This window comes from Aedes albopictus, chromosome 2, assembly GCF_035046485.1.
Source record: "Aedes albopictus strain Foshan chromosome 2, AalbF5, whole genome shotgun sequence".
Taxonomy (NCBI): Eukaryota; Metazoa; Arthropoda; class Insecta; order Diptera; family Culicidae; genus Aedes; species Aedes albopictus.
The window spans coordinates 99,322,377-99,348,047 of record NC_085137.1 but is presented as its reverse complement, the minus strand read 5'-3'; the positions used below and the strand labels follow the sequence as shown (position 1 = coordinate 99,348,047).

Below are 25,671 nucleotides of genomic sequence, written 5' to 3'. Positions count from 1 at the left end.
AATGGACGCATTTAGCACACAGCGTGAACGTGGTGTCCGTAAAGGTGTACGAAGACGCGACCCTTACTATTGTTGATTATGTGTTACCCTAATAGTATGTTGTTCAAATTAATGTATGCATGTAAGTTTCAATAAATATAACAAGCGTTTTTTTTGTAGTACTCACATACCCCTGTGGCCTTCTTTATGAAGGTTCCATTAAAAAGGATCATGTAGCATGAAAGTATACAACTCACAGTATGTAAAACATTTGATAAGTCCCTGAACATCGGTTTTTCTTATTAACAGCGAATAAAAGAAATGTCCGTCGTTTGGTTTACGCCAATGGTCAAGTTCTATTTTTTAAAGAGTGTTTATTCAGATTCCATTCATTTTTGGCAATTATTTTGTTCCGCTTTCAACTGGCTGCAAAATTCGGCTGAAAATGTAAAGCGCCAATCAATAATCATCATTACCAAGATATCGTCCTAAAATCAGTACATACACTCTTTCCAGTATTGCACCGGACACCGCTGGATTACAAATTTTTGCACACATGCGTCCATATTAGCTGGAAATTTTCTGCATTTAGTTATTATTTCGTGCTCCTTATTTTTCATGAGCTGATCGTCGCATGCTTGGAAGGCGATCTTGTACAACTCTCGAGCGTTGGTTTCCAGGCTACCCAGATAGAGCAATACCTGATCCATGAGGAGTGTATTTATATCGATGATATTCAACTTTTGGTAATAACATTCCGTTGTGCACTGAAATGGAGAATTGATAAAAATTATCCATACTCATACGTTACTGAGTATCTTACTACACCCTTTTGGTCACTACACACACACAAAACACGATGTCAATCGTCTTAAAAAAACGATTCACTTTTCCACACAAACCTTGAATGGGTGGCAGGGAGTAGTAAGATACTCATTCCCATATCTGAATTTAATTAATGGAATGAAATAGTTTACACTCGGTACGACATATAAAGCACCGGAATTTTCTTGTCGAGCCTTTCTGTCACATTCACGCAGACCGGTTTTTGGAAATGGTCGTGGTATAGTACAGCAATCACTAGCTCTATCACTAGATGCATGCACATCAATGCAAATCTCGCCGAAGGTAAAAGTAATTCTTTGGAACACTATTAGTAGAGCTGCTGAGTGAAGAAACATGTTGTCGGGTGGAAGTTTCGAAAAAATATGGTATTTACTCTCGTGCATGGTTTGGGTAGTTGACGTTGATATTCCATTGATAATCGTTTATTTCCTTTCGCTAAGTGTTCATTTAATTTGATCATAGAGCTGAACACGTTCTAAATGTCAATGAATGTCTTCACAATCATCAGCAGATCAAGTGACGATTGCGTGACAGTGCATTTCGCGCACTCCGTTCAAAACCCTTTCTTGTATTAAGGGGCGAATGAGACCAACTGGAATACAATTCTTCCTTTTCCATATCTTCAATACAGTACAACGTTAGAGCTGATATAGTTGCTTATTACCGTGTATGAGAAGCTCGGCCAGGAGTTCGCCCTTCTCAGCGGTCTTGTTTCTCTTCAGTTATTTAATGGATGTCTTGACCACGTCTAATGTTGGAGGGCCCACAGCCTGTCCGTCGTCATCGATCGGAATTCTGTCTGCCGCTCTTCCATTCCTACCTTTTATTCCTCGACGTGCTCCCTCAACATCCACCTGGCAGCCACCATTGTTATGTCTGTTTGTAAGTTTCCATTACGGTCGTTGCACATGCCGGGAGAAGGCGCTGTTGTTCGTCGCACGCCATTGACAGTGCCGTAAAACCTCCGCATATTATCCTGTTCCATACTCTCTTGTGACTGAGCAATCACGTTTTCGTTATGCTCTCTCTTTTTTACGGTGGATTGTTTTGTCGGCTACTCGTGCTTCTCTATATGGCTCCCTGCTGTGCCGACGACTCTGCCACTCCTTGCTGAACTATCCGTTCCTAGGTAATCTTTGAGTAGCACCTATCACCTCCCGCTATGATGTGGACTGACTCCCACAGAGTGTTAATCGTTCTCAAATACTCGGATACAGCAGAAGGTTGACGCAACTCTCCGACGGCAGCAAACTGGATTCCGTGCGGAACGATCCTGTGTGGACCGTATTGTCATGCTCCGTATCATTCTGGAGCAAATCGATGAATTCCAAGAGTCTCTCAACCTGATGTTCATTGATTACGAAAAAGTTTTAGACCGTCTCAATCACGAAAACACGTGGGAAGTCCTCAGGCATTTTCATGCAGGGTACTGCACAACGGTGTCTTGTCCGATTCCATACGAGTCGTTACTGTAGTGATGGATGTAGTGTAAGGATGGATACTATCACCGCTACTGTTGCTCATCGTAATCGACGAGAACTTGGTAGATGCAATTGATCGTGAACCAAATCGTGGGTTGCTGTGGCAGCCCATTACCATGGAGTACCTAAATGACTTTAAATTGGCTGATGACGTTGCTCTCCTAGCTCAATGGCGCTCTGATATGCAGCGCTAGCTTGAGGTGCACGGATCAAGAAGGCGAGGGCTGCTTTTACGAGTTTGAGAAATATATGGAAAAACAACCAGATTAGTCGACGCACCAAAATCCGAATTTTCACCTCGAAAGAGAAATCTGTGCAGCTGTACGCCAGTGAAACTTGGTGTGTATCAGTGGCGAACACTCAACGGCTGCAGGTCTCCATCAATAGATGCCTGAGGTATATAATTCATGCATGGTGGTCTCACAATTGGATCTCCAAAGTGGAGCTCCATCGTCGATGTCATCAGCGACAGAAATTCGGGAGCGAAAGTGAAGGTGGGTCAGCCACACTCTACGCAAGGGCGGAAACGAAATCTACAAGCAAGCGTTCGATTGAAACCCAGGACATCGCAGCAGAGGCAGAACCAAAGGCTTGTGGCGGCGCAACCTCAATAACGAAATCAAGCAAGTCAACAGAAATTTGACCTGGTCACAGGTAGTTAGTAAATTCCAATCCTCCTTGTGCATTAAGCTCAAACCGTACACTAGGTCAGTGAGCTGATTCTAACGTGTTATATTAGGAAGATTAATCGGTATTTCTTATTAGCAGCTGAGAAGGGTACATATGTGGCTTGATTTACGCTTGCTCATTACACGGCAATTTAATTTTTATTAAATTTTGAGCAGATCCCATTCAATTCATGCAAAGATCTCGTCCCGCTTTCACCTGGTTGCACAGTTCGGCTGAAAATGTAAAGCATCTGTTAGTATCCTGAATTAGGAAAACATCGTATCAAAATTAGTACTTTCTCTAAAATATTGCTCTGGACAGCGCTGGTTCACAAATTTTCTCACACATTGGTTCATATCAGCTGCAAATGTACTGCAAATCGTCACTAGCTTGTGCTCCTTAACCTCCATGAGCTGATCGTCGCAGGTTTGGAAGACGGCCTTGTAAAACTCTCGGGCAGGGACCTCTAGACTTTCTAGATACAGATTCACCTTATCCATAAGAAGTGTATTTTCATCGATGATGTTCAACTTTTGGTAATAGCATTCCATTGTGCACTGAAACGGATAATTCTTTAGATGTATTGCTTACTAAGACGTTGAGTCACTGTCACCGAAGTTACACCCATCGCGATTTCTCGGTAGTCATATCGCCTCCACTTTAACATCCTATTCAACTTCTTATACGATCACTGGCTGACTGGGTATATAGGTTTTTTTAAGCAACTTGCTTAAATTTCATATCAATAACCCCCAACTATCAGATTAACCGATCGATTCCAAGACTATCAAGTAATTACAGTTGACCAAATCTAGGCGGTAGGGATTAGTAAAGCATCGAGTACTCAGGGTCCAATATTTTACGAAGAATAGCCTCATTGACTTGATCGATATCTTTTTAGCACTAATAACTTGACCAGAATAATCCAAAATCTTTGTTTTTTCTGGTCAAGTTGTCAAGTTGTCTCCTAAGAACCAAAATATCTTTGGGATACTCAATACACTTTGTGCAATAATACAAAGAGACAATCAACAAAGAGCAATTGTCGATCATGCCAGTTAAGCCACAATAAAAAAAAAGTTTCTAGCTAAAGGTGTTTACTCTATCCACGACGTATTTAGCAACGGTATTATCTCTTCGAGCCTTTCGATCACATTCGCGCGGAGCGGTAGCTGGAAATGGAGCTGGTATGATACAGCAGTCATTGACTCTTTTACGAAGTGTGTGATGAATACAATCCTCATCACCGATGGTAGTCTTAATACTTTGAAACACTATTAGTAGAATCGTTGTTGACTGAAGGAACATGTTGTCGACTGGAAGTTTTTTACTACTCTGGCTCTACCTACCACACTGGGGAAGTTCTCTCATTGCTCATTTCCTTTCGTCGAGTGTTGATGAGTGAACGTTACTTAATTATTGTAATACATATCAATTATTGGTGTCAATTAACATATGCATTATTTCATCAGCTCTTGGTGGCCATTTGACGAAGAGTGTTCTTTCACGAAGTAACAATGTTTCAAGCTGTTCAAGTAGTCACACTGCTCTCACTAACTTCATTAGGGATCCAGGTGAAATTCTCAAAATCTGTTATATTTTGATCTCTTACGATTCTCTGAATTTCAGGTCATCGCAACAGAATGTATTAGCTTCGACAAGCATGTAATCCACAAAAATATATCAATGCTAAACTAAAACTCATATAAAGATTTTATAATTTGTATAGGGCCATGAACTAGAAGACTGTTGCGACCTTAAGGCACCTTTTCCAACGAGAAGCAAGACGTGGCAGTGCGAAAAGTACGCCAGACGAAATTCACAGCGCAAGGAGCAATATTTTGGTGAAGTGGGTATCGGCACTCAGAACTCTTTTTATCTCCATAAAAAAATAAACGAATATTCTCAAATATTTTCCCCGTACAGTGTCTCTTTCAGTGCATCTTTGAAACGTTGGGAATCGTTAACGGAAGTACCATCAATGAGGCCAAAATTTCCGAGTACCTGCAAGAGATCGAAGACGAAAGCAGCCGGCGCTTCCTGTTAGAGGTTTACCGAGAATGTGGCGACCTTATACCACCGGGCTCAACGGGAAAAGGCGAACCCTGCAACAGTTTGGCCATGAATTTGGAAGTCTGCGTATTGCTGCGACTGGATGCCGACTGTCCGGAGAAGCACTATCACCAAAGTAGGGGTTGATTGGTCCAGTGCAGGGAGGTTGTGGAAATATATTAATCTTCATTTTTTTTTCAGGTGAAATATGCGACAAAGCGAAGGCTGGGATCAGAGTTTGTGAATGAAACAGTTGAGACTTTTTAATGTGTTATTGTAAGATGTCTAATAAAAATCTATACTGGAAATATATTATAGATGTTTAATTATTATTTATTTTTTGCTTTGCTACGTTAGAATAACCCGGATAACCCACTCGCATCGATTATTCAGAATATGTTATATGATGAGTTTGTGTCCCGGTCCAAACTGCTTCTGCTTCTGTATCTAGCGTGTTATGTTCTACCGGTTTCCATGCTGCAGTATTACCTTTCACGCTGCGTTCTTCTTCTCTGAATCTCTATGCACTCTATTTTTTTTCTTTTCGGGTGAGCCACTGCGACCAGTATTTAGATCTTTAGTGGCATTACCCGTATCCTTAGTATTTAGTGCGTGTCGTACTACTCCATTGTCATTGAGAGGCAATGAAGCAACGATTTCTGTACAATTCTTGTTATGTTATCCCAGAGGTGCAAGAAATCGATTGCGATGAAAAGGTCCCGTTATCATAGAGATTTAAATCCCAGTGAAAGAGCGTCCCTAATCAAACACAATCTACTTGAATTCTAAGAAAAACAAAACGGTGGTACTGATATTTATTCATGCATCGGAACTCTAGCCCCATCCATGTCTTGCTTCTAGTTTAGTCCCAGGACAACAAAGAAAAACCCGGGACTTTAGGCTAGTTGCAAAACTCTGTCAAATCATTCTCTAATTTCTACAATAAGAACGCACGTGAGTCCTTGAATTACCAGAACTTAACAGTCCTTGATAGGTTAGTACGCAGTTGGATACGTAAAGCATGTTTGTTTTCCTAACATCAAGTGTATTCTCGGGTGGGCAAAGTCCGATTCTTTAACTATCAGCAAGGCGGAATAAATGCAATTTTAGAAACTGTCACCAGTAACATGGGCTCTGTACCATGAATCCTTATTACTAAAACACATTACCCCAACTTGACAAACCGGATGTCACTAGGGTTCGGTTTGGTAGATCTTGATCCGTAACGCAACACATAAAGGCGACCTTTGACCAAGTGCCAATGGGAATCCGTGGGGTGTTGCCTACAGGATCGTGATGACCAAGACAGAGCCCAGACAACCAGGAATCGCATAAGGATGCACGCTGTACATCGTATAAAGTACTATTTTAAGTCACTATCGCAAATATGTACGGCTGAGCGACAATTTTCATCGCATGTGAACTTACTGCGATGTATCTGGTAAAATCATATAAGAGTGCAAATTAACTGTTATAATGCATGACTACATCGTAGTAGACGATATTCCGATGTTTTGTTGCGACGAACTTTGCTTATTCGCAAAAGCGTTCGAGTGAACTCGCAAAGTGTCAATTGAATTCGCATAATTGCGTACTGCGATGATTATACGACTTCACTTGGTGCTTTTCTAATTATGTCAGTTTAACTCGCATTGGTGTACAAACTAAATCGCATAAAAGTGAAAATAAACTCGTTCAAATGTACATACAAACTCGCATAAGCTAGAATCGTTAACGTTGGCATATTGCGATGTAATATGTGATAACAATGAAAGAGGTGCTGTTGGAGTGCCAAAAAGTTAAAAGAAAGTGAAAAGTCATCATTATGGTTACAAAACAAGTTACAAAGTCATCATTTTTGTTTTGTTGACCTTTTAATTAACAATGGGTGGTGCTAAGAGTAGTGGTAACTGTGCAGGAAATCATGCTACATTATTTTGATTTCCAAAGAGCCTGCCGAACACGTATAGCGCACGGAAGCCAAGTGCATTCAAACAAGCACTGAGGTGAGTTAGAATGTCATGACATTTAATCAGTGTGTTTCATAAGTAGTGTTTGGTGCTAAGTGTGAAGTGCGGCTCGATAATCCAAAGGTTATTAGTTCGATACTTAGGTGGCAAGATTTTTTTATTTTGAATATTTTTAAGTCGCATAAGGTGTTATATTACGTCGCAATAGTGCATACCGTACATCGCATAAGATATCGCTTCAAGTCATATAGCGTCACTATTTCCCCGTCAATGCACGTATAGCGCATTGACTTTTGTACGCATAAGGCACTTTTACTGCATCTTATGCGATGTAACTTTACCGCATAAAAGTACGTATAACATGAACATAAACTCCATTATACGTGCAAATTGGTTGTCTGGGAGGTGTAATGGCTCCGGCATAGCAGTCTCCAAAAATATCACACGCAGGATAAAAAAGAACAGAAACAAACAGGCTATTTGTTTTCAAAATAGGATAAGATACTCATTTACTTTTGTCTAGTACACGTATATTTATTTATTCATACATAATTATGTGATTGAAACATCCATATTGACAGATATCCTTTTGTCGTACAGAAGATGACCCTTGAAATATACTGATTTAATGGCAGATCTCAGTGCCTGACTTCAGCTGATCGCAAATTGGACCTAAAACAAAACCAAAGTTAATCAATGGATACCAGAAGAAAGCTGAATAATTTCTTGCTTACCCGGATTGTAGAACTCCGCTGGGCATTCCATGTCAATCTTCTGGAGGACGCACGTTTCCAGATCAAATGCATACGAATTACACTGACCCCGTGCAGCTCCCGTTGTTTTGCCAGCACACTCCTTGTACGCTTCGAGCAGAATGTTTCTAGCGTTTTCATCCAGCGATTGCATGTGCTCAGCAATCCTACCCTCGTTGATTGATTCACCGTCGATCACGCCAATTCTGGGCAAGTAGCATTCTAGCAGACACTTGAGAACCGAACAAAAATTGAGCTCATTTTCTTAGTTTTGATGTAGTTTGTAAAAGTGTTACCACAAAAAATTGATGTTTGTCTCCACCGGATTTCGCTTGTGCCGACCCGAGGCACTCCCTGACTTCGTCTTTCGGGTAAGGAGGATGATACTTGCAACAGTTTAAAATTTCTTCTTTCTAGGAAATGCAATTGGAAGATAAAGGTATAAGTTACAATCGTTCATACCATTCCAGAATGATAGATACTCACGTGATCTTCGAAACTTATGCAGTCTCCAGCGACAGTCACCTATGAATAGAAATACATTTATAAAATCTTCTGATGTAGATGAAATTGTGTTTATGTATTTCATATCTAGATTTCCTCTGATTGAAAAATATCAAAGACATCTCTACTGAGAAACAGACCAAATACACGACAACATCCCTAAACCGCTACATAAGCCATGATTATCTGTGTATTGAAATTGATATATACGCAGCTGTTTACGTTGTTTAGTGCAACTTTTTAACCATAGGGACGTGAACGTTTGCGTGCCTTTGTTCAATTACCGTTACTATTGCCAAACCGGCCAAAACGTGCCATATCGTATTCACAACTGCCATTCTGCGTCAGTTTGTTTCCACTTGCTAAGCGAACAAACTGTGATGGTGTTATTTATAGCTGGAAAGTTAGCAGGAAATTATATGCTCGACAGTGACAATTACAGCTATTCAATAAACGTTTTGTCGCTGCAGGAAATCCGTTTCAGTAGACCGAAAGACCGAAGTAGACTCAAAGCTAGGAATCCGGGATGAACCTGCCTACGGCAAAAAATCCCAGAATAAAAAAAAAAGATAAAAAAAAGCTAGGAAATAATTCAATATGCAAAAACTTTCACTTCTGAAATCAGACTTTCAAAATTAAACTTCCAAATCAGACTCATGAAGTTTAAGTTTCTCAAATTCAAAAAATCTTTTTTCGTAGATGCATTTTCTTCTCAGCTGAAATTCTGCCGGTAACTCTTGTAAATGACGCACTTGGTGATCTAGTGTCTACCGCTTCTGATTTATATGCAGATGGTCCTGGGTGTAATCCCTTGCCCGTCTCTTTCCTCATACTTCTATATTGAATGGCACAAATGTCTCAAATGAAGGATAACGTGCTTCTGGAGCCGGCCTTCTGATATATTTCTATATACTTTCTCTCCCCTACTTATCTATATATACAACTCATGTAGATTCATATGTTTATAACCATCGCTAGAACCAGAAACGGTTGAACAGCCATTTCTCTTCCTTCTATCTTCAGCAGCACAGTGTTTAATCTATCAGATAATGCTTACAAGTTATGCAATCAAGCGAACTGTGCCGCAAGTTTCATAGTGATAATCACACAAATACATATATCATGTTACCCCTGGCATCCTCGCACCAATGTAAGAACACACCAACATTGCGACATGCGCATGAACTTGTGCAGACGCAGAGGTATATTCGGACTGCTGTGTTTACAAACGATTACAATCCTCATTTCCTTTCCCCTTCCCACTTTGATCTGCAACCTGATGTGGCAGGCGACATTGTAAAAGTTACCGGGAGAAAGGCCTTCAAGAATTCGGAAACAAAATACTCAAGCCATTTCCTATACATTCTTCCGCTGAAAATTTTCCATCTATTTCTATAGGAGTTATGTTGGTATTCCACCAAGATTTATTTTCGAATTATGCGGAGATATTTTTCTCAGAATTCTCAGGACAGATCAATAAATTGACAACTTCTCAAACAAATCACCTAAAATTTTAAAATTTTTCCTGAAGCTATTTTTAGAATTTCTGGGACAGTTCGAAATTGAGGAAGCAGCGAAGCAGTGTCGCCAATATTGTATACTAGTGAATAAGAAAAATGATACTCAGACTCTGTAAAAACTTCAAAGGACGCCCACTTACGTAATACCATACTAGATAAAAGAGCAGTAAATTGAGAATTGTGTGGAGTCTCGTTGTCGTGTGGTTAGGGCCACCAAGTTCCTAATCGCACAATGCTATGAGCACAGAGAAACAGACGTCACACTCTGCTCGCTGCCCATCGATCACCTTTTGAACGGTTGATTCAAATATTCGATAGGTGGTTGGTAGATTGTCCACTTGCGGCGTTGATATCGTTTTTGCTCCTTTTTAACGTTCGCTCACTACTGCCACCTAGTGATGGTCCGGCCAACCACAGTATATTTAGCATTGGGCGATCGCGTTTTCGTGAATATGATTTTAAATGAATATTGTTTTTGTGTTGTCTGTTTCTCTGTGCTATGAGGTTACGACTCTTGCTTCGAATGATAAAGCATTTCGCGAGAATAGTTTCTTCTAGTCAGTGTTGTTATATTCTCCATTTCTTGTCTGTCCAACAACACAGTAGTGAGCCAAAGTTTTGCTGAAACAAAATTAAATTAGACAAGGGGATAAACTTACCTCCCAAGCTAAGCATCTTCTTGGAGGATGCTCTTTAGCTTTCTAAGCAGCTTCACTTGAAAGTAATTTCGGAACTTGAAAGTTCACACAAGAAAGCTTTTTAGCCTTCTAAGCAGATTCTGACGAAACTTTCTCAAAATGAATGTAAAAATGTCCATGAAATTTTCGCATAAAGTGTTTTTTGCTAAAATGAAAAAAAAATCCTTAGCCCAATAAGTTACTTAAATGAACTTCTATGAACTTGAAAGTTCCGACAAAGTTCCGAGCAGCATCTTAAGCAGCTTGAAAGCTGCATTTCGTCATGGGGAGCGGAACTTTTGGTTACTTGGGTATATTTATTAACGAGATTTTTACCCGGCTAGTTCATCTCGGGACCCACGTTTTAATTCCCTCCAGAAGAAAGAATTCGCGTTTTGCGAGTTTGTCGGGAGTTGGATACGATCATAGGTCCTCGACGTGATAGTCACGTTCATTAACCCTTTTGACCCCAGGTAAAAAATAAAAGTTCAAAAAATCATCAACAGCCCATTTCTCAACAGAATTTAACCAAACTTTGAACACAAGCTCGCACAACATCATAGTTTTGGAATTATACGGGATCAACATTTTCTGGGACTTCTGGACGTAGTAAGGCCGGGGGGGGGCAAAAAAAGCCAAGTACGATTTGCACCCCCATATCTTTTTTCTGAGAACTTTCTTCTGAGTTTTTGAGATATTCAACATTTCTGAACCATCCAAGTCTACAGTTGCGTTTGTTGTTTTCAAATGAAGTTAAACACGAGATATTATTTCCTTATTGACCCCATAGAGACAACTCCTTCAACTTCCTTCCTTTCGAAGTTTTGTCCTAGTTATATTTTATTGCAACCTTTTGTCCTTGTTATATTTTCATTTCGACCTTTCAACCTTTTGAACCCTTGTATTTTTGACATTTTGTGCTAGTTATTTTTTTATTTCGACCTTTTGGCCTTTATACCACTTGACCCTCCGACCTTTTGACCCTTCGACCTTATGTCCTTACGACCTTTTCACCGTAGGCCTAATATGACCTTCAACCTTTTGTCATAGAACCCTGTTCGATGTAGTATTGATTTCTGGAGCTAACCATTGTTTTCCGTGTGCAAAAAAACTCATTGTTGTCCGTCTATGGTTTTCTGAAGTCAAAACATGACTTTTGAACTTCTTATTGACACATTGAAGGAATATGAGTTTATGTAATGCACGGAGTCTCCACACAGGTAAAACATGTGCTAACAGTTAAACAGTTCTACAGCTCAATTAATTCAAGGCCTGACTTCAGTCAGGCCATCCCAGGTACTCAGGAATCTAGTCGAGGAATTCACTTACTCCAGTTCGATGTGGTATTGGTTTCTGGAGCTAACCATTGTTTTTCGCGTGCATAAAACTCTCATTGTTGTCCTTCTATGGTTCTCTGAAGGCAAGGCATGACTTCGCTTAGGTCATCAAATTTTCCTAGGAATAGTTGTGCGAGACCTTTTTATTGGCACATGATAGAATATGATTTTATGGAGTGCACAGAGGTTCCGCATAGGTAAAACATGTGATTACAGTTTATCTACAGCTCAATGAACTCAAGGCCTGACTTCAGCCAGGCCATTCCGGGTACTCAGGAATCCAGTCGAAGCTTTTACTTGCTCCTGTTCCATGTAGTATTGGTTTCTGGAGCTAACCGTTGTTTTCCGCATGCAAATAGATCTAATTGTAGTCCATCTACGGTTCTCTGTAGTCAAGGCATGACCAAAATTTCTACTGTTCGTTGATATATCAAACATTATACAGATGTTCAAGTATTGGTGCAAATAAGAGCGATAAAAATAATTGAAAATAATCCTTGGTGAATATTTTGAGTGTTCATGTTTTGTAAGGACGGATTCGGACAATCCATCGAGATATTCAGGAAATATTAATAGTACTACAAGGGCAACACATGTTCTAAAGATGTCTCCGATGACCTATGGGGTCAATAAGGGAATAATATCTCGTGTTTAATTTAATTTGAAAACAACAAACGCAATTGTAGACTTGGATGGTTCAGAAATGTTGAATATGTCAAGAACTCAAAAGAAACCTATCGGAAAATCTCAAATTCGAACCTGTAGCAACATTAACTATCATTAGGCAACGGAATGTGCAAACTCCCATTGAAATACTTCGTTAAGAAGAAAGTTATGGGAGTGCAAATCTTACTTGGCCTTTTTTGCCCGACTTGACCCAGTGACCCACCGGACTTACTCCGTCTAGAAGTCCAAGAAAATCTATAGTGTTGTGCGAGTTTGTGTTCAAAATTTGGTTAAATTCTGTTAAGTGACGGGCTTGGTGGTCTAGTGGCTACCGCTTCTGATTCGTATGCAGAAGGTCATGGGTTCAATCCCTGGCCCGTCCTTTTCATCCTACTTTGTATCTTTCTATCCACTTTCTCTCGCTCTCTCTTCTCTACATATACAACTCATGTATATTCATATGTTCATAGCCATCGCTAGAACCAGAAACGAATTGAAAAAAGTCGTTTCCCTCCTTTCCAACTTCCACTCACAGCACAGTGTATATATAACGCCTATAAGTTATGCAACCAAAGCGTGCTGTGCCGCTTGACCTTATTCACCTTATTCACCACACAATCTATCACGAACACTATAAATAACCCTATCCATGGATCGCATCACCGACCCACCGGTGACTCCCAGATCTCCCATCCTTTCCGTCTAACAAATACCCCAGTCCGTGCGGGTTGTGGGGACGCAGAGTGCTCTCGGTCTCTAGTAGCAACAACCAGTACACTCTAACATTCCTTTCCCTTCCCAGCTGACTATAAGGACTTGGCCGGCGTCGTTATTGATCAAATATGCATGAGCTGCTAAAATTGCACTTTGAGAACAAGTGGAATGTCCCAGCCCCTTATTCAGTTGGATCTCAGTGCAACTGGTACCAGTTCAGATCAATCACGGAGGAGCAACCATTGACATGTATAGTCAGAATTGATCGTGATCGTGATCAAAATTTGGTTAAATTCTGTTAAGAAATGAGCTGCTGGCGATATTTTGAACTGTTATTTTTTACCTGGGGTCAAACGGGTTAACCACCACACCAGGTCCGCTCCACGGATCAGAACCATTGGGATAGGCAACTTCAGTGCGTTTGTGCCTTGGTTTGTGCTTTTAAGGCGAGAAAAGCATGGTACCCGCTGATCGTCAATGCGGGTAAAGAGGGAGCGTCGATACAATCACTTGCACATGATACAATTTATAAACTACTTGTGTCTGTGTAATTTCATACGGATTTTGGAGTGCTGGAAAATGGTTACGTGGCAGAGGTTCACGATCGTGCGTGTGTTGCTGTTCGGTAGGCTTAAGGTGAAAGGTTTTGTGTTAGTCGACAAAATTCGCGGTTTACAAGATGAGTTATATTGTACCGTAAATTTACGCAGAAATGAAACGGCGGTTCGGTTTTTTCCAACCCGTTTCTAGTTCAAACGATGGATATGAACATTAATATACATGAGTTCTAAATGTAATCAAGAAAGGTCTTCAGTTAAGGTGGATCCAGTTAGTGGATTAGGCTTTGGATTGACTATCCGGATATTCCCATTCTGGTCGGAAACTTTTCTCGACTTCCCTGAATATACTGTATCATTGTACTTGTTTCACAATATACAAATTTATACTATGGTAGGTAAAGGTAAAGTCAAGGATGTTTTCGATCATCTGGCAATCATTTGACTCATTTATCCATAACTCAGTTCAGAAGCATAACCTTCCTTAGTCCCTAAAAAAAAGTTACAAATAAGACCCTGGGGTCATTTTTGACCCCAAACTTTGAACGGCTCTCAAAAATCAGTGGCTGGGCCGATTTTGATTTTCTTTGGCCCAAATGAAAGCCACACATGTCTAATTTTCAAAACCCCCGGAGAGTTCCGGATTTGGTCACTGTGGCCACCGGGAACCTGCTTCAACTGAAAAATGCCGCTTTAGAGACCCTAACTTTGGCAAGCTATAACTTTGCAACGGAACAAGTAATCAGGACCGTTCAAGAATCGTTGGAAAGGTATTCACGTGAACTTTGATTAAAGACATTAATATTGACTAATTCTTAAGAACCGGTTCCGGAAATCCGGAACATCCGGAAAGTAATGTTTTCCACGATAATGTGCTAGAAAGCACAATCATATTATTTACAGGATAGAAGTTTTTGCATCAAACTTCTTTAGGCCATAAAACAATCTGTCGAGAACTATTTCTGTATGTTTCTGGTTATGTCCCGTCCTTCTGGAACCGGTTCCAGGGATCCCACAAGATGGCAAACGAGTTGACTGTAACGAAATTGAACGGTTTTCCGCGCTAAACACATCTGCGTTGGTTAACTCATGATGAAATCTCAATAATTTTACATGCTCCATATTGTTGTGATATGCAAAAATATTGTTGGACATTGTGGTCTTATGTGGCCACCGGAGTGACCACCGGAGAAACCCGTATTGAGGGATTTCCATGTTTTTGCAACAAAGATAGGCATTCGACGGCTCTAACTTCATGATTTTTCATGGCCATGTGGCTTCTGGCATTAAATAGAAGAATTGACCATTCTGGTCTGTTTTGGCCACCGGAGTGACCACCGGAGAAATCCGTATTGAGGGAGTTTCATGTTTTTGCAACAAAGATAGGCATTCGACGGTTCTAACTTCATGATTTTTCATAGCCATGTGGGTTCTGGCATTGAAAAGAAGAATTAACCATTCTGGTCTGTTTTGGCCACCGGAGTGACCACCGGAGAAACCCGTATTGTGGGAGTTTCATGGTTTTGCAACAAAGGTAGGCATTCGACGGCTCTAACTTCATGATTTTTCATGGTCATGTGGCTTCTGGCATTGAAAAGAAGAATTGACCACAATAGTCTGTTTTGGCCACCAGAGTGACCACCGGAGAAATCCGTATTGAGGGACTTCCATGTTTTTGCAACAAAGATAGGCATTCGACGGCTCTAACTTCATGTTTTTTCATGATCATGTGGCTTCTGGCATTAAATAGAAGAATTGACCATTCTGGTCTGTTTTGGCTACCGGAGTGACCACCGGAGAAATCCGTATTGAGGGAGTTTCATGTTTTTGGAACAAAGATAGGCATTCGACAGCTCTAACTTCATGATTTTTCATGGCCATGTGGCTTCTGGCATTGAAAAGAAGAATTGACCACAATGGTCTGTTTTGGCCACCGGAGTGACCACCGGAGAAACTCGTATTGAGGGAGTTTCATGTTTTTGCAACAAAGATAGGCATTCGAAGGCTCTAACTTCATGATTTTTCATGGACATGTTGCTTCTGGTATTGAATAGAACAATTGAATATTCTGGTTTGCTTTGGCACTGGCTCGGTCCACGGCGACGGCGACGACGACGACTACGAAGTGATGATGAAGAATAAATTAACGACAGTTTGGTTTGGGGGAGACCACGCAAAGTAGTTGGAACGAAACGAGGATAATGATCGAGCATATGATGATGAGGATCAACAACGGGGCGCAATAAATTTTTTGGGGGTTATTAATCGTGATGTTGTCAGAGGCGTAGCTGGATGTTCATCATACGTTATTTATTCATCGGCGCAAATATTGTGTATACGACAGTTGTGGAAATTTTACTATACTGTTGTTGAAAGCTTTATTTAATTAAGGCTCTGATTCATTTGACGGACTTTGTGCTTTAATGTTTAATGTTCCTGATTACTCCTGGGCACTGGGTTTTATCCATGGCCCTGGCCAGTCTCTTTCAACTTATTTTATAACTTTGTGTATACAGTCGAGACTCTTATAAGATCACAGGTCGGGGGGGGCGCAATAGGAATCCGCTTAATAGGAGACTAAGAGCTTATGGGTTTTCGGCCTTTTGGGGGTATGGCCTATTATCTCGGGTGTGTTAAGAGTTAGCGCAATACTTTCTTCGGCAAAGTTTTAGGGCTTGATAAGATCTACCATTTAGAACTTTGGTTCATATGATTAGTTGGCAATTTGGCCGCTAGAGGGACCATCAATAATTTGATACTAAATTACGCTACAGGAACCATATCAGGTTGTCAAGCAAACGTTACGATATGCGACAGCTCAAGACCCTGATAATTTGGAAGGATAGTGTCTTCGGAAAAGTTGTTGGGTACGCCAATAACTTACTGACGATGAGTTGCGAAGTTCAGAATTCCTCCACTGGGCGGCGCTAGTGAATATGCAAATTTTAGAAATTTCATAGCTCAGAATCCTGATAACTTACGAAGTTGGTGTCTTCAGCAAAGTTGATCAGTATGACATAAACTTACATAAAAATAAACACTTGTTTCGCAATTCTGCCACTAGGCGGCGCTAGTGAACATGCAAGTTTTAGAAAACTTATAGCTCAGAATCCTGATAACTTAGAAAGTTGATGTCTTCGGTAAAGTTGAGCAGTATGACATTAACTTACATAAAAATAAACACATGTTTCAGAATTCTGCCACTAGGTGGCGTTTACCGGTTTTTTCGTCTTTTTCCGACTTTTTTGGAGTTTTTCGGCTTGGTAAAACTAGTGTCGCTCCCCCCGATAACTTATTAAGTTGGTGTCTTTGGAAAAGTTAATCAGTATGACATAAACTTTCATAACAATAAACACTTGTTTCGCAATTCTGCCACTAGGCGGCGCTGGTGATAATGCAAATTTTAGAAAACTCATAGCTCAGAATCCTGATAACTTAGAAAGATGGTGTTTTCGGCAAAGTTGATCAGTATGACATTAACTTACATAAAAATAAACACTTGTTTCGCAATTCTGCCACTAGGCGGCGCTAGTGAACATGCAAATTTTAGGAAACTCATAGCTCAGAATCCTGATAACTTAGAAAGATGGTGTTTTCTGCAAAGTTGATCAGTATGACATAAACTTACATAAAAATAAACACTTGTTTCAAAATTCTGCCACTAGGCGGCCTTTACCGTTTTTTTTTCGACTTTTTTTGAAGTTTTTCGGCTCAGAAAAGCTAGTGTCGCTCCCCCCGATAACTAAGAAAGTTGGTGTCTTCAGCAAAATTGACCGGTATGACATAGACTTACATAAAAGGGAAACCTTGTTTCGCAATTCTGCCATTAGGTGGCGCTAGTGAACTTGCAAATTTTAGAAATTGTATAGCTCAGAATCCTAATAACTTAGGAAGATGGTGTCTTCGGCAAAGTTGATCAGTATGACATAGACTTGCACAAAATGGGACACTTGTGTCAGAATTCTGCCTCTACGTGGCACCAGTAAACACGCAAATTTTAAAAATCGCATAGCTCAGAATTCTGCAATCTTGGAGAGACTGTATTCTTCATTGGTGAGATACTTGGTTTGAAATTCTGCCCCTGGGCAGCATGCACATTTTATTAATTGTATACCTTGATGTCAGTCGGACTCGAAAGGAATCCTCCGTGGAACTTTTAAGAGTATGCCAGTTGAAACTACTAGACGAATTAATTTAATTAAAAAAAATTAAAGAATTGCGAAATGTTCATAAAACTCACTAAATGGATAATATTTGTGACTGAATTCCTCGATTGCAGTTCTTGATAATTCCCTAATTCAAGTGAAACATTGTTTGTCTTCCTCAAGAAAGCCCTTCTCCTACCAACTAAGACAACTTTTCAAAAAAGGTGACTTCACGTAAGTATAAGAAAATAGAGCCAGCAAGAAAGGAGAAAGCATATCAAGTACTAACAAATAATGTGGACATATCTAAAAAGATAATGAAAAGAAACGATGTGATTTTCAAGAACAGTGAACATAGACGACCAAAACGTTAAGTGGTGTTAACCAAAATATACGATGAAAGGTTTGTTTGTGAACCGAAGTAAAACCATCCTCAATTCTAGAACTAACTATATTACCATTGACAGTGCAGTATCAGACTACAAGAATCGCAGTATATTTTAACATGAATTGCCTCTACTACAGAATAACCTTGTTGAACAATAAGAATAACAACTGAGCATAAACATAATATGTCGCGTGTCGAAGCATGAAAATTGAGCCGTCGAAAGACTGCTTCTGGTGATAAATCTAGATAATATGAGCGTTTAAAAATAAACATAGGAGTTCTCTAGTATGTGTTTCTCCAGGTGGTCACTCCGATGGCCAAAGCAGACCAGAATAGTCAAAATAGTACACAATCGTGAAGTTATAGCCGTCGCATGCCCATCTTTGTTGCAAAAACATGGAAGCAGTGCCTAACAAATTCAGCCTAATGAAGTTCACTCAGTACGAAAACGAACACAAATAAACGAATGACGCCGAGAATGAACATGACAAAGCGAAAGCAAGACAATGAGAACGACGCCTCGTAGTGTAATCAACTGTAGCTGATGTTCTGTTTTGATCTTCAGCCCGAGCTCGGTGAATGTGAATATGATTTTTTTTTATTTGGAATGACTTTTTATGATTTTAGACTATTTAAGGCACGCAAATATCGATATGTTGCCCTAATTATATTTAATATACTTACTTTAGGTGAATGGTATCAACCAGCAGCACTTTTTGCTTTTAAATCGAGCTTAAACCAAAAAATATCAATTGAAGATGAATATGCTGACTTTGAATATCAGTGGGTGGTTGAAATTCAGCAGACCGCGAGGTAATGAATTTTTCATCGCTTGAACTTCAGAGAGTGGCACACGGGTTATCGATACGATACACTCAAACCTCCATTTAGGTAGGATCCATTTAGGTAAAATCTATTTAGGTCCCTCCATTTAGGTAACGTTACCTAAATGGAATTTTATTGTGTTCAGATCAGTTGGAGTACTTAAGATTAGGTATAAGATTGGTTTATGGGAAACAAGTAGTGATTGGTGTTAGGGGGTGGATATGGGGGAAGGGGGGATGCAATGTTGCCCCTTAAACACCCCCCCTCCTTTCATGCATTGTTGAAAAGTGTCAGTATCCAGCGTCATATCCAGCTGAAATTGAGATAATCAACCATCCTTCCATCATTCAATTAATATCAGCTCCAGCATTGATGACGTCAAACCCGACATCCTATCAATCACCTGTTTTTATTTTGGCCACCAAACCCAACACAGACCCAACAGTTGTTCGATGTTGGTCCAACAATGGCCCAACATACGATAAAAATTGACCCGACTTTGACCCGACATTCAATAATTTTTCAGTCTGGCGGAATTTTGCAGGGTTTTCGCAAGGTTTTTCGTGTTTCGTGCCAAGCTAGTCATTTGAATGACAATTCTGATCTAAGATCCTCCAAAATCCCCGAAAACGCCCCTGAAGCCCCTCCCCTCCTGAAAACCACCCCCTCCCGAAACTCCATGAAAGCCATCTGAAACTCCGCATGATCTCCTTTAAATCTCCTAGTAACTCTCCCTTGTTGAACTTCTTTGCAACCTTGTAATCCATTTAGGTAATAAGCTGAATACATTTAGGTAATGAATCCATTTAGGTAAAAATTCTATTTAGGCAGTCCCGACTCATTACCTAAATGGAGGTTTTGGTGTAATCAAAACAAAAACAAATCTACGACGCAGGAGCCACTGGGCGTCGATAAGGATGACTGTAATTTGACAAATTAAGACACTGAATGGAAGTCCCTCAATGCGATTTTTCCAGTGGTCACTCCGGTGGCCAAAACGGACCAGAATGGTCAATTCTTCTATTTAATGCCAGAAGCCACATGGCCATGAAAAATCATGAAGTTAGAGCCGTCGAATGCCTATCTTTGTTGCAAAAACATGAAACTCCCTCAATACGGATTTCTCCGGTGGTCACTCCGGTGGCCAAAACAGACCAGAATGGTCAATTCTTCTATTTAATGCCAGAAGCCACATGGCCATGAAAAATCATGAAGTTAGAGCCGTCGAATGCCTATCTTTGTTGCAAAAACATGGAAATCCCTCAATACGGGTTTCTCCGGTGGTCACTCCGGTGGCCACATAAGACCACAATGTCCAACAATATTTTTGCATATCACAACAATATGGAGCATGTAAAATTATTGAGATTTCATCATGAGTTAACCAACGCAGATGTGTTTAGCGCGGAAAACCGTTCAATTTCGTTACAGTCAACTCTTTGGCCATCTTGTGGGATCCCTGGAACCGGTTCCAGAAGGACGGGACATAACCAGAAACATACAGAAATAGTTCTCGACAGATTGTATTATGGCCTAAAGAAGTTTGATGCAAAAACTTCTATCCTGTAAATAATATGAATGTGCTTTCTAGCACATTATCGTGAAAAACATTACTTTCCGGATGTTCCGGATTTTCGGAACCGGTTCTTAAGAATTAGTCAATATTAATGTCTTTAATCAAAGTCCACGTGAATACCTTTCCAACGATTCTTGAACGGTCCTGATTACTTGTTCGGTTGCAAAGTTATAGCTTGCCAAAGTTAGGGTCTCCAAAGCGGCATTTTTCAGTTGAAGCAGGTTCCCGGTGGCCACAGTGACCAAATCCGGAACTCTCCGGGAGTTTTGAAAACTAGACATGTGTGGCTTTCATTTGGGCCAAAGAAAATCAAAATCGGCCCAGCCACTGATTTTTGAGAGCCGTTCAAAGTTTGGGGTCAAAAATGACCCCAGGGTCTTATTTGTAACTTTTTTTATGGGAGCTCCCCTAGGGGTCGTCCAATGTTTTGGATGAATGGAAATGATAGTTTTCCACAAAAAAATAATTGTCTGAAAATTTCAGATTTCTAGGCCTTTCGAAACAAAAGCTATAGCGAATTGAAATTCGGAAAAGGTCAAAAAAGACCCCAAGACCTTACTAAGGATAATATTGAAATGAGATGTTCGGCAAACTTGTAGATAAGTGTTTTTACTACAATTATCACCAAGGACGCCATATCCTTACTCTCATATATGTGGCGTAACAGCACTAGTATCTCCTACTCATACTAAACGATCGAAAAATCCGATCGTTTAGTATGGGTAGGTAGTACTAACACTTTCGCGCCGTAACTATAAGAGTTAGAATATGGCGTCCTTGGTGATAAATGTAGGAAAAACTATAATCTACAGGTTTGTCGAACATCACATTTTAATATTAGGCTTCTGAACTGAGTTATAGGCAAATGAGTCAAATCATTGCCAGATGATCGAAAACATCCTTCAGTAGAGCCACAAAGAAGAAGAATGTAGACAAGGTGGGTAAAGTAGATAAAATAGACGGGCTAAGGATCCATTCCCGACTTAGGAAGAGAAATGCTTCGCAGAAAATTTCTAATAGGTTTCTCACGAAATAAAAAAAGAAGGCTCTGATTCACTGGAGAAGGGTTCTCAGAGTAATCTATGAAACAATATATAATAATTCTGGGAAACATAGAAATTTATTAGGATTTTCCATAGGAATTTCAGGACATATGTTTACCATAACACATGTCTTTTTAGGTTTTGTTTAATTATTATGTACTGTAAAAATCTACGATGAAGAAGCGCCAGCAGGTAGAACGAGATCGCGAAGCGATGGAAGAGCTATACCGCGCTAAGGACACACGAAAGTTCTACGAGAAGCTGAACCGCTCGCGCAGAGGATTTGTGCCACAAGCCGACATGTGCCGAGATAATCACGGGAATATTCTCACGAGCGAGCGTGAGGTGGTCGAAAGGTGGCGGCAGCATTACGATGAGCACCTCAATGGCGACGTTGCAAGTACCGAAGGTGGCGTGGTAACAGATCTAGGAGTATGTGCACAGGACGAAAGACTTCCGGCCCCTGACCTCCAAGAGATTGAGGAGGAGGTTGGCCGGTTTAAAAACAACAAAGCCGCTGGAGCAGATCAACTACCAAGCGAGCTTCTAAAATACGGTGGAGAAGCACTGGTAAGAGCACTACACTGGGTCATTACCAAGATTTGGGAGGAGGATGTATTACCGGAGGAATGGATGGAAGGTATCGTGTGTCCCATCTACAAAAATGGCGACAAGTTGGATTGCGGGAACTATCGCGCGATCACATTACTGAGCGCTGCACACAAGATACTCTCTCACATCTATCACCGATTGCAAGAGAGTTCGTGGGGCAATATCAGGCTGGATTTATGGGTGAACGCGTTACAACGGAATGTTCGCCATCCGCCAGGTGTTGCAGAAATGCCACGAATACAACGTGCCCACACATCACTTGTTCATCGTTTTCAAATCGGCGTATGATACAATGGATCGAGAACAGCTATGGCAGATTATGCACGAATACAGATTCCCGGATAAACTGATACGATTGATCAAGGCGACGAAGGATCGAGTGATGTGCGTAGTTCAAGTATCAGGGGCACTCTCGAGTCCCTCCAAATCTCACAGAGGGTTACGGCAAGGTGATGGTCTTTCGTGCTTGCTGTTCAACATTGCGTTGGAAGGTGTAATAAGGATAGCGGGGATAACCCGAGTGGCCGATTTTCACGAAGTCCGTTCAGCTGCTTGGTTTCGCTTATGATATTGATATTATAAATAGCTCGCAAATTTGAGACGATGGCGGAAACGTACATCCAACTAAAGAGTGAAGATAGGCGAATCGGATTAGTCATTAATGTGTCGAAGACAAAGTACATGATGGCAAAGGGCTCCAGGGAGGAATCACCGCGCCCGCACCCCGAATTCATATCAACGGTGATGAAATCGAGGCGGTTGAAGAATTCGTGTACTTGGGCTCACTGGTGACCGCCGACAACGACACCAGCAGAGAAATTCAGAGGCGCATTGTGGCAGGAAATCGTGCCTACTTTGGACTCCGCAGAACTCTACGATCTCTATGGGCACAAAACGTGGACCCTACTTGCAGAGGACCAACGCACCCTTGGAGTTTTCGAACGGAAGGTGTGGCGTACCATCTACGGCGGAGCGCAGATGGAAGCTGCTGAGAGAACCTACCATCGTAGAACCATCGTGGAACCATCGTGGAACCATCGTGATCACATGGACCGAGTGGAATGGAGACGGCTACTATGTACAGCAGAGGCCACCCCGGCCTTAACCTGATCGGTAAGGTATAAAGGTAATAATCTACGAGACATCGGCACGGCATACAATAATACCCAGCTGTCAACAGTCTAAACACGTCTCTTCTGTCACGTAGGATTTTCATCTAATTCCCGTCCACGTAAGCACCGACTAAAAATGATCGATATTATTCTTGCACCTCGCCTAACGCCACATTGGATATTAATTACAAATTTATAAATTAGCTTCAATATAATGTAAGAACTACAATTTTCTTAAAATAATAAGATTGAATAATTGTCCCTCGAATTCTATTTCCGTCAAGTCCACGTCTATTTCGTTTCGGGCACAACTTGGATTCAATTCTCGGCACACCATGCGACACTATGGTACATAGGATGGTAAAATTATGATGTATTTATGCAGGCGTTTATTCGAAAAGTTGGTTAAATTCTTTGCAATCCAAATCAAATCATGTGTTCAAAGTACGATTGAGCAGAAACTTTAAAAGTTTTAGAATATCAACCAAAACATTTCAATTAGTAGTTTTGCCCGCCAGATCATAAAACGTCATCATAGTGCACCGAAGAAATCTTTTCCTGTGGTTGTGAAATACGATGTTTTGTATGCAGAAAATCCACGCACACATTTGGTTGCATCCTCCACAATAAATTTATCACAGTATTAAAGGTAATGAAACAGATCATATGGGACACTATTGGGACAGTGTAGAACTCGGGTATCTATTTGAAGTGAATCATCTGCTATCACGGTACTAGGATTTGTGAATCAAGCTCAGTTTCCATTTCATTATACATTAGAATTTTGAAATATTTGTTCAGTAACTCTAGACTCTATAATTAAGCGATAATCTTCTTTGAACAAATTGTGCCATTATCTGATAGAATCGTTATAAACGCTACCTGCAAATCGTTCTGTCACCAAATCCAATCTGATGTAAAATACCTATATAATGTGCCTGTTCAATTCCCAACATTCAGAGCCGTGTTTATAACTGTCTGTTGGTAGAATATCACGAATTCAGAATGAATTTCATTGTTTTCCTAGCAATTTTGGTGCTGGCCGTCGACACTGATAAGGTTCACTATAATCAGTTACTCTGGGTACATAAAAGTAGTGAAAAATTAATGCAAAACATTTTTTATTTTTCAGGCACCGGTCGACGCCGAGGACTGCATTGATGTTGAGAAAAATGTCTGTTGCAATTTCGTTTCGATTCGATAGAACTAATAATTCCAACTGAATGTTGATTGATTTCAGGCTGAAGAAATAAGACAGTGCTGCGACATTCCGAGCCCACTGGAGATGGAGAACATTCAACAGTGCAAAGAAAAGTATCAACAGGAGCTTGGATCAGATGTACCAAATTTTGTGACCGTAAGTCCATGCATGCACATTTGCGATAATTAACCGATGATTGTTTGAACGATCTGATTTCTACTCGAATAACCAGTGCATCTTCGATTGCCACGCCCGGGAACTTGGAGTACTCACCGGCGAGCAGGACATCGATGAAGCAAAGATGCTGGAAATGGTCAATCAAGTTCCCGACGAGGACGTCAAGAAACTGATGGAACAAAGCGTCAAGGAGTGCTTCAAAGCGAAGGATGAAATTTTGGAAAAGGCCAAAGGACAAAACATGAAGTGCCACCCGCTGGCAATGATGATGACTGAGTGCATCATGCATGCCATCTTCTCCGAGTGCGAAACGCTCCCGAACCACTGGAAGGGATGTAAGTGGATGACGTTTTTGAGGAAAAGTGGACGAGTGACTAACATGTGCTCTTATTGTTTCAGCCGAAATTTGCACCCAGGTGAAAAATGGAGCAAAGCCGTGTGCCTGAAAAAAATGGTGGAAATATGAGGTGACCGCATACGCTAGCGTTATTTTGGAAGAATAAAGATGAATCTAATTGAACCGCCTTACCAACAATTGCGAATTTTATTAGCCTTAGACTACCCCATCAGTGCAGTGCGTTGAAGGTCGGTTAGAAGTAGAGATATACAAACCGGTGAAATGGAAACCCCTGTTTTTGCCGAAACCGTTGACTTTTATACAAAACTTTTAATGCATAAGTGTAAAGGAACAAGGAGTAAAAACAAGTGAATTGTTACCTTATCTACATGTATACGGAGATTTAGCAATGGATGAAGTATTTTAGTTTTGATCAGAATTCACTTAAAATAGCAATTTTAATGTTGTAGTCGATTCGGGGCGAAATGAACACTGGCAATTACGAATGGATGTACGCGCATTGCATACTGT

At 40.6% G+C, this 25,671-nt stretch overlaps 5 protein-coding genes and 1 long non-coding RNA gene across 6 annotated transcripts in view; 2 read left to right on the top strand and 4 right to left on the bottom strand.

The window, feature by feature from the left end:
* The window catches only part of LOC134287678 (uncharacterized), a 182,627-nt gene that overhangs the window by 110,154 nt on the left and 46,802 nt on the right, over positions 1 to 25,671 (bottom strand). The gene's annotated exons all lie outside the window — the stretch shown is intronic.
* On the bottom strand, positions 308 to 1,892 carry LOC115255543 (uncharacterized). The gene is made up of 3 exons (XR_003892224.2): positions 957 to 1,892; positions 485 to 746; positions 308 to 418 (listed from the first exon to the last, which is right to left on the bottom strand). It is a non-coding gene; the product is annotated as an uncharacterized LOC115255543 (long non-coding RNA).
* LOC109419743 (uncharacterized) lies at positions 3,138 to 3,538 on the bottom strand. Its single transcript, XM_029853665.2, has 2 exons — positions 3,271 to 3,538; positions 3,138 to 3,208 (listed from the first exon to the last, which is right to left on the bottom strand). Exons 1-2 carry the CDS (start codon positions 3,524 to 3,526, stop codon positions 3,159 to 3,161), a joined length of 306 nt encoding a protein of 101 aa, XP_029709525.2. The 5' UTR covers positions 3,527 to 3,538; the 3' UTR covers positions 3,138 to 3,158.
* Positions 3,996 to 5,332, top strand: LOC109419750 (uncharacterized). Its single transcript, XM_029853666.2, has 5 exons — positions 3,996 to 4,549; positions 4,605 to 4,640; positions 4,705 to 4,824; positions 4,902 to 5,163; positions 5,229 to 5,332. The coding sequence occupies exons 1-5, from the start codon at positions 4,493 to 4,495 to the stop codon at positions 5,273 to 5,275; spliced, it is 522 nt and encodes a 173-aa protein (XP_029709526.2). The 5' UTR covers positions 3,996 to 4,492; the 3' UTR covers positions 5,276 to 5,332.
* LOC109398234 (uncharacterized) lies at positions 7,506 to 8,608 on the bottom strand. Its single transcript, XM_029853667.2, has 5 exons — positions 8,538 to 8,608; positions 8,236 to 8,274; positions 8,046 to 8,162; positions 7,732 to 7,981; positions 7,506 to 7,669 (listed from the first exon to the last, which is right to left on the bottom strand). The coding sequence occupies exons 1-5, from the start codon at positions 8,589 to 8,591 to the stop codon at positions 7,623 to 7,625; spliced, it is 507 nt and encodes a 168-aa protein (XP_029709527.2). The 5' UTR covers positions 8,592 to 8,608; the 3' UTR covers positions 7,506 to 7,622.
* On the top strand, positions 24,202 to 25,338 carry LOC109398251 (general odorant-binding protein 66-like). Its single transcript, XM_062854993.1, has 5 exons — positions 24,202 to 24,484; positions 24,558 to 24,599; positions 24,666 to 24,782; positions 24,859 to 25,138; positions 25,203 to 25,338. The coding sequence occupies exons 1-5, from the start codon at positions 24,431 to 24,433 to the stop codon at positions 25,247 to 25,249; spliced, it is 540 nt and encodes a 179-aa protein (XP_062710977.1). The 5' UTR covers positions 24,202 to 24,430; the 3' UTR covers positions 25,250 to 25,338.

Bases quoted from the DNA above. Each gene is read 5' to 3' on its own strand.
- LOC109419743 (XM_029853665.2), bottom strand. From the start codon at position 3,526: ATGGAATGCTATTACCAAAAGTTGAACATCATCGATGAAAATACACTT. The intron at 3,209-3,270 runs GTACTAATTTTG...TTACATTTTCAG, and splicing joins AGAGCAATATTTTAGAGAAA to CCGAACTGTGCAACCAGGTG.
- LOC109419750 (XM_029853666.2), top strand. From the start codon at position 4,493: ATGTTTCAAGCTGTTCAAGTAGTCACACTGCTCTCACTAACTTCATTA. The intron at 4,825-4,901 runs GTGGGTATCGGC...TTCCCCGTACAG, and splicing joins AGGAGCAATATTTTGGTGAA to TGTCTCTTTCAGTGCATCTT. The intron at 5,164-5,228 runs GTAGGGGTTGAT...TTTTTTTTTCAG, and splicing joins GGAGAAGCACTATCACCAAA to GTGAAATATGCGACAAAGCG.
- LOC109398234 (XM_029853667.2), bottom strand. From the start codon at position 8,591: ATGGCAGTTGTGAATACGATATGGCACGTTTTGGCCGGTTTGGCAATA. The intron at 8,275-8,537 runs GTAATTGAACAA...TTCTATTCATAG, and splicing joins CCGGTTTGGCAATAGTAACG to GTGACTGTCGCTGGAGACTG. The intron at 7,982-8,045 runs GTAACACTTTTA...TCGGTTCTCAAG, and splicing joins ACAAACATCAATTTTTTGTG to TGTCTGCTAGAATGCTACTT.
- LOC109398251 (XM_062854993.1), top strand. From the start codon at position 24,431: ATGAATTTCATTGTTTTCCTAGCAATTTTGGTGCTGGCCGTCGACACT. The intron at 24,485-24,557 runs GTTCACTATAAT...TTTATTTTTCAG, and splicing joins TGGCCGTCGACACTGATAAG to GCACCGGTCGACGCCGAGGA. The intron at 24,600-24,665 runs GTCTGTTGCAAT...GATTGATTTCAG, and splicing joins GCATTGATGTTGAGAAAAAT to GCTGAAGAAATAAGACAGTG.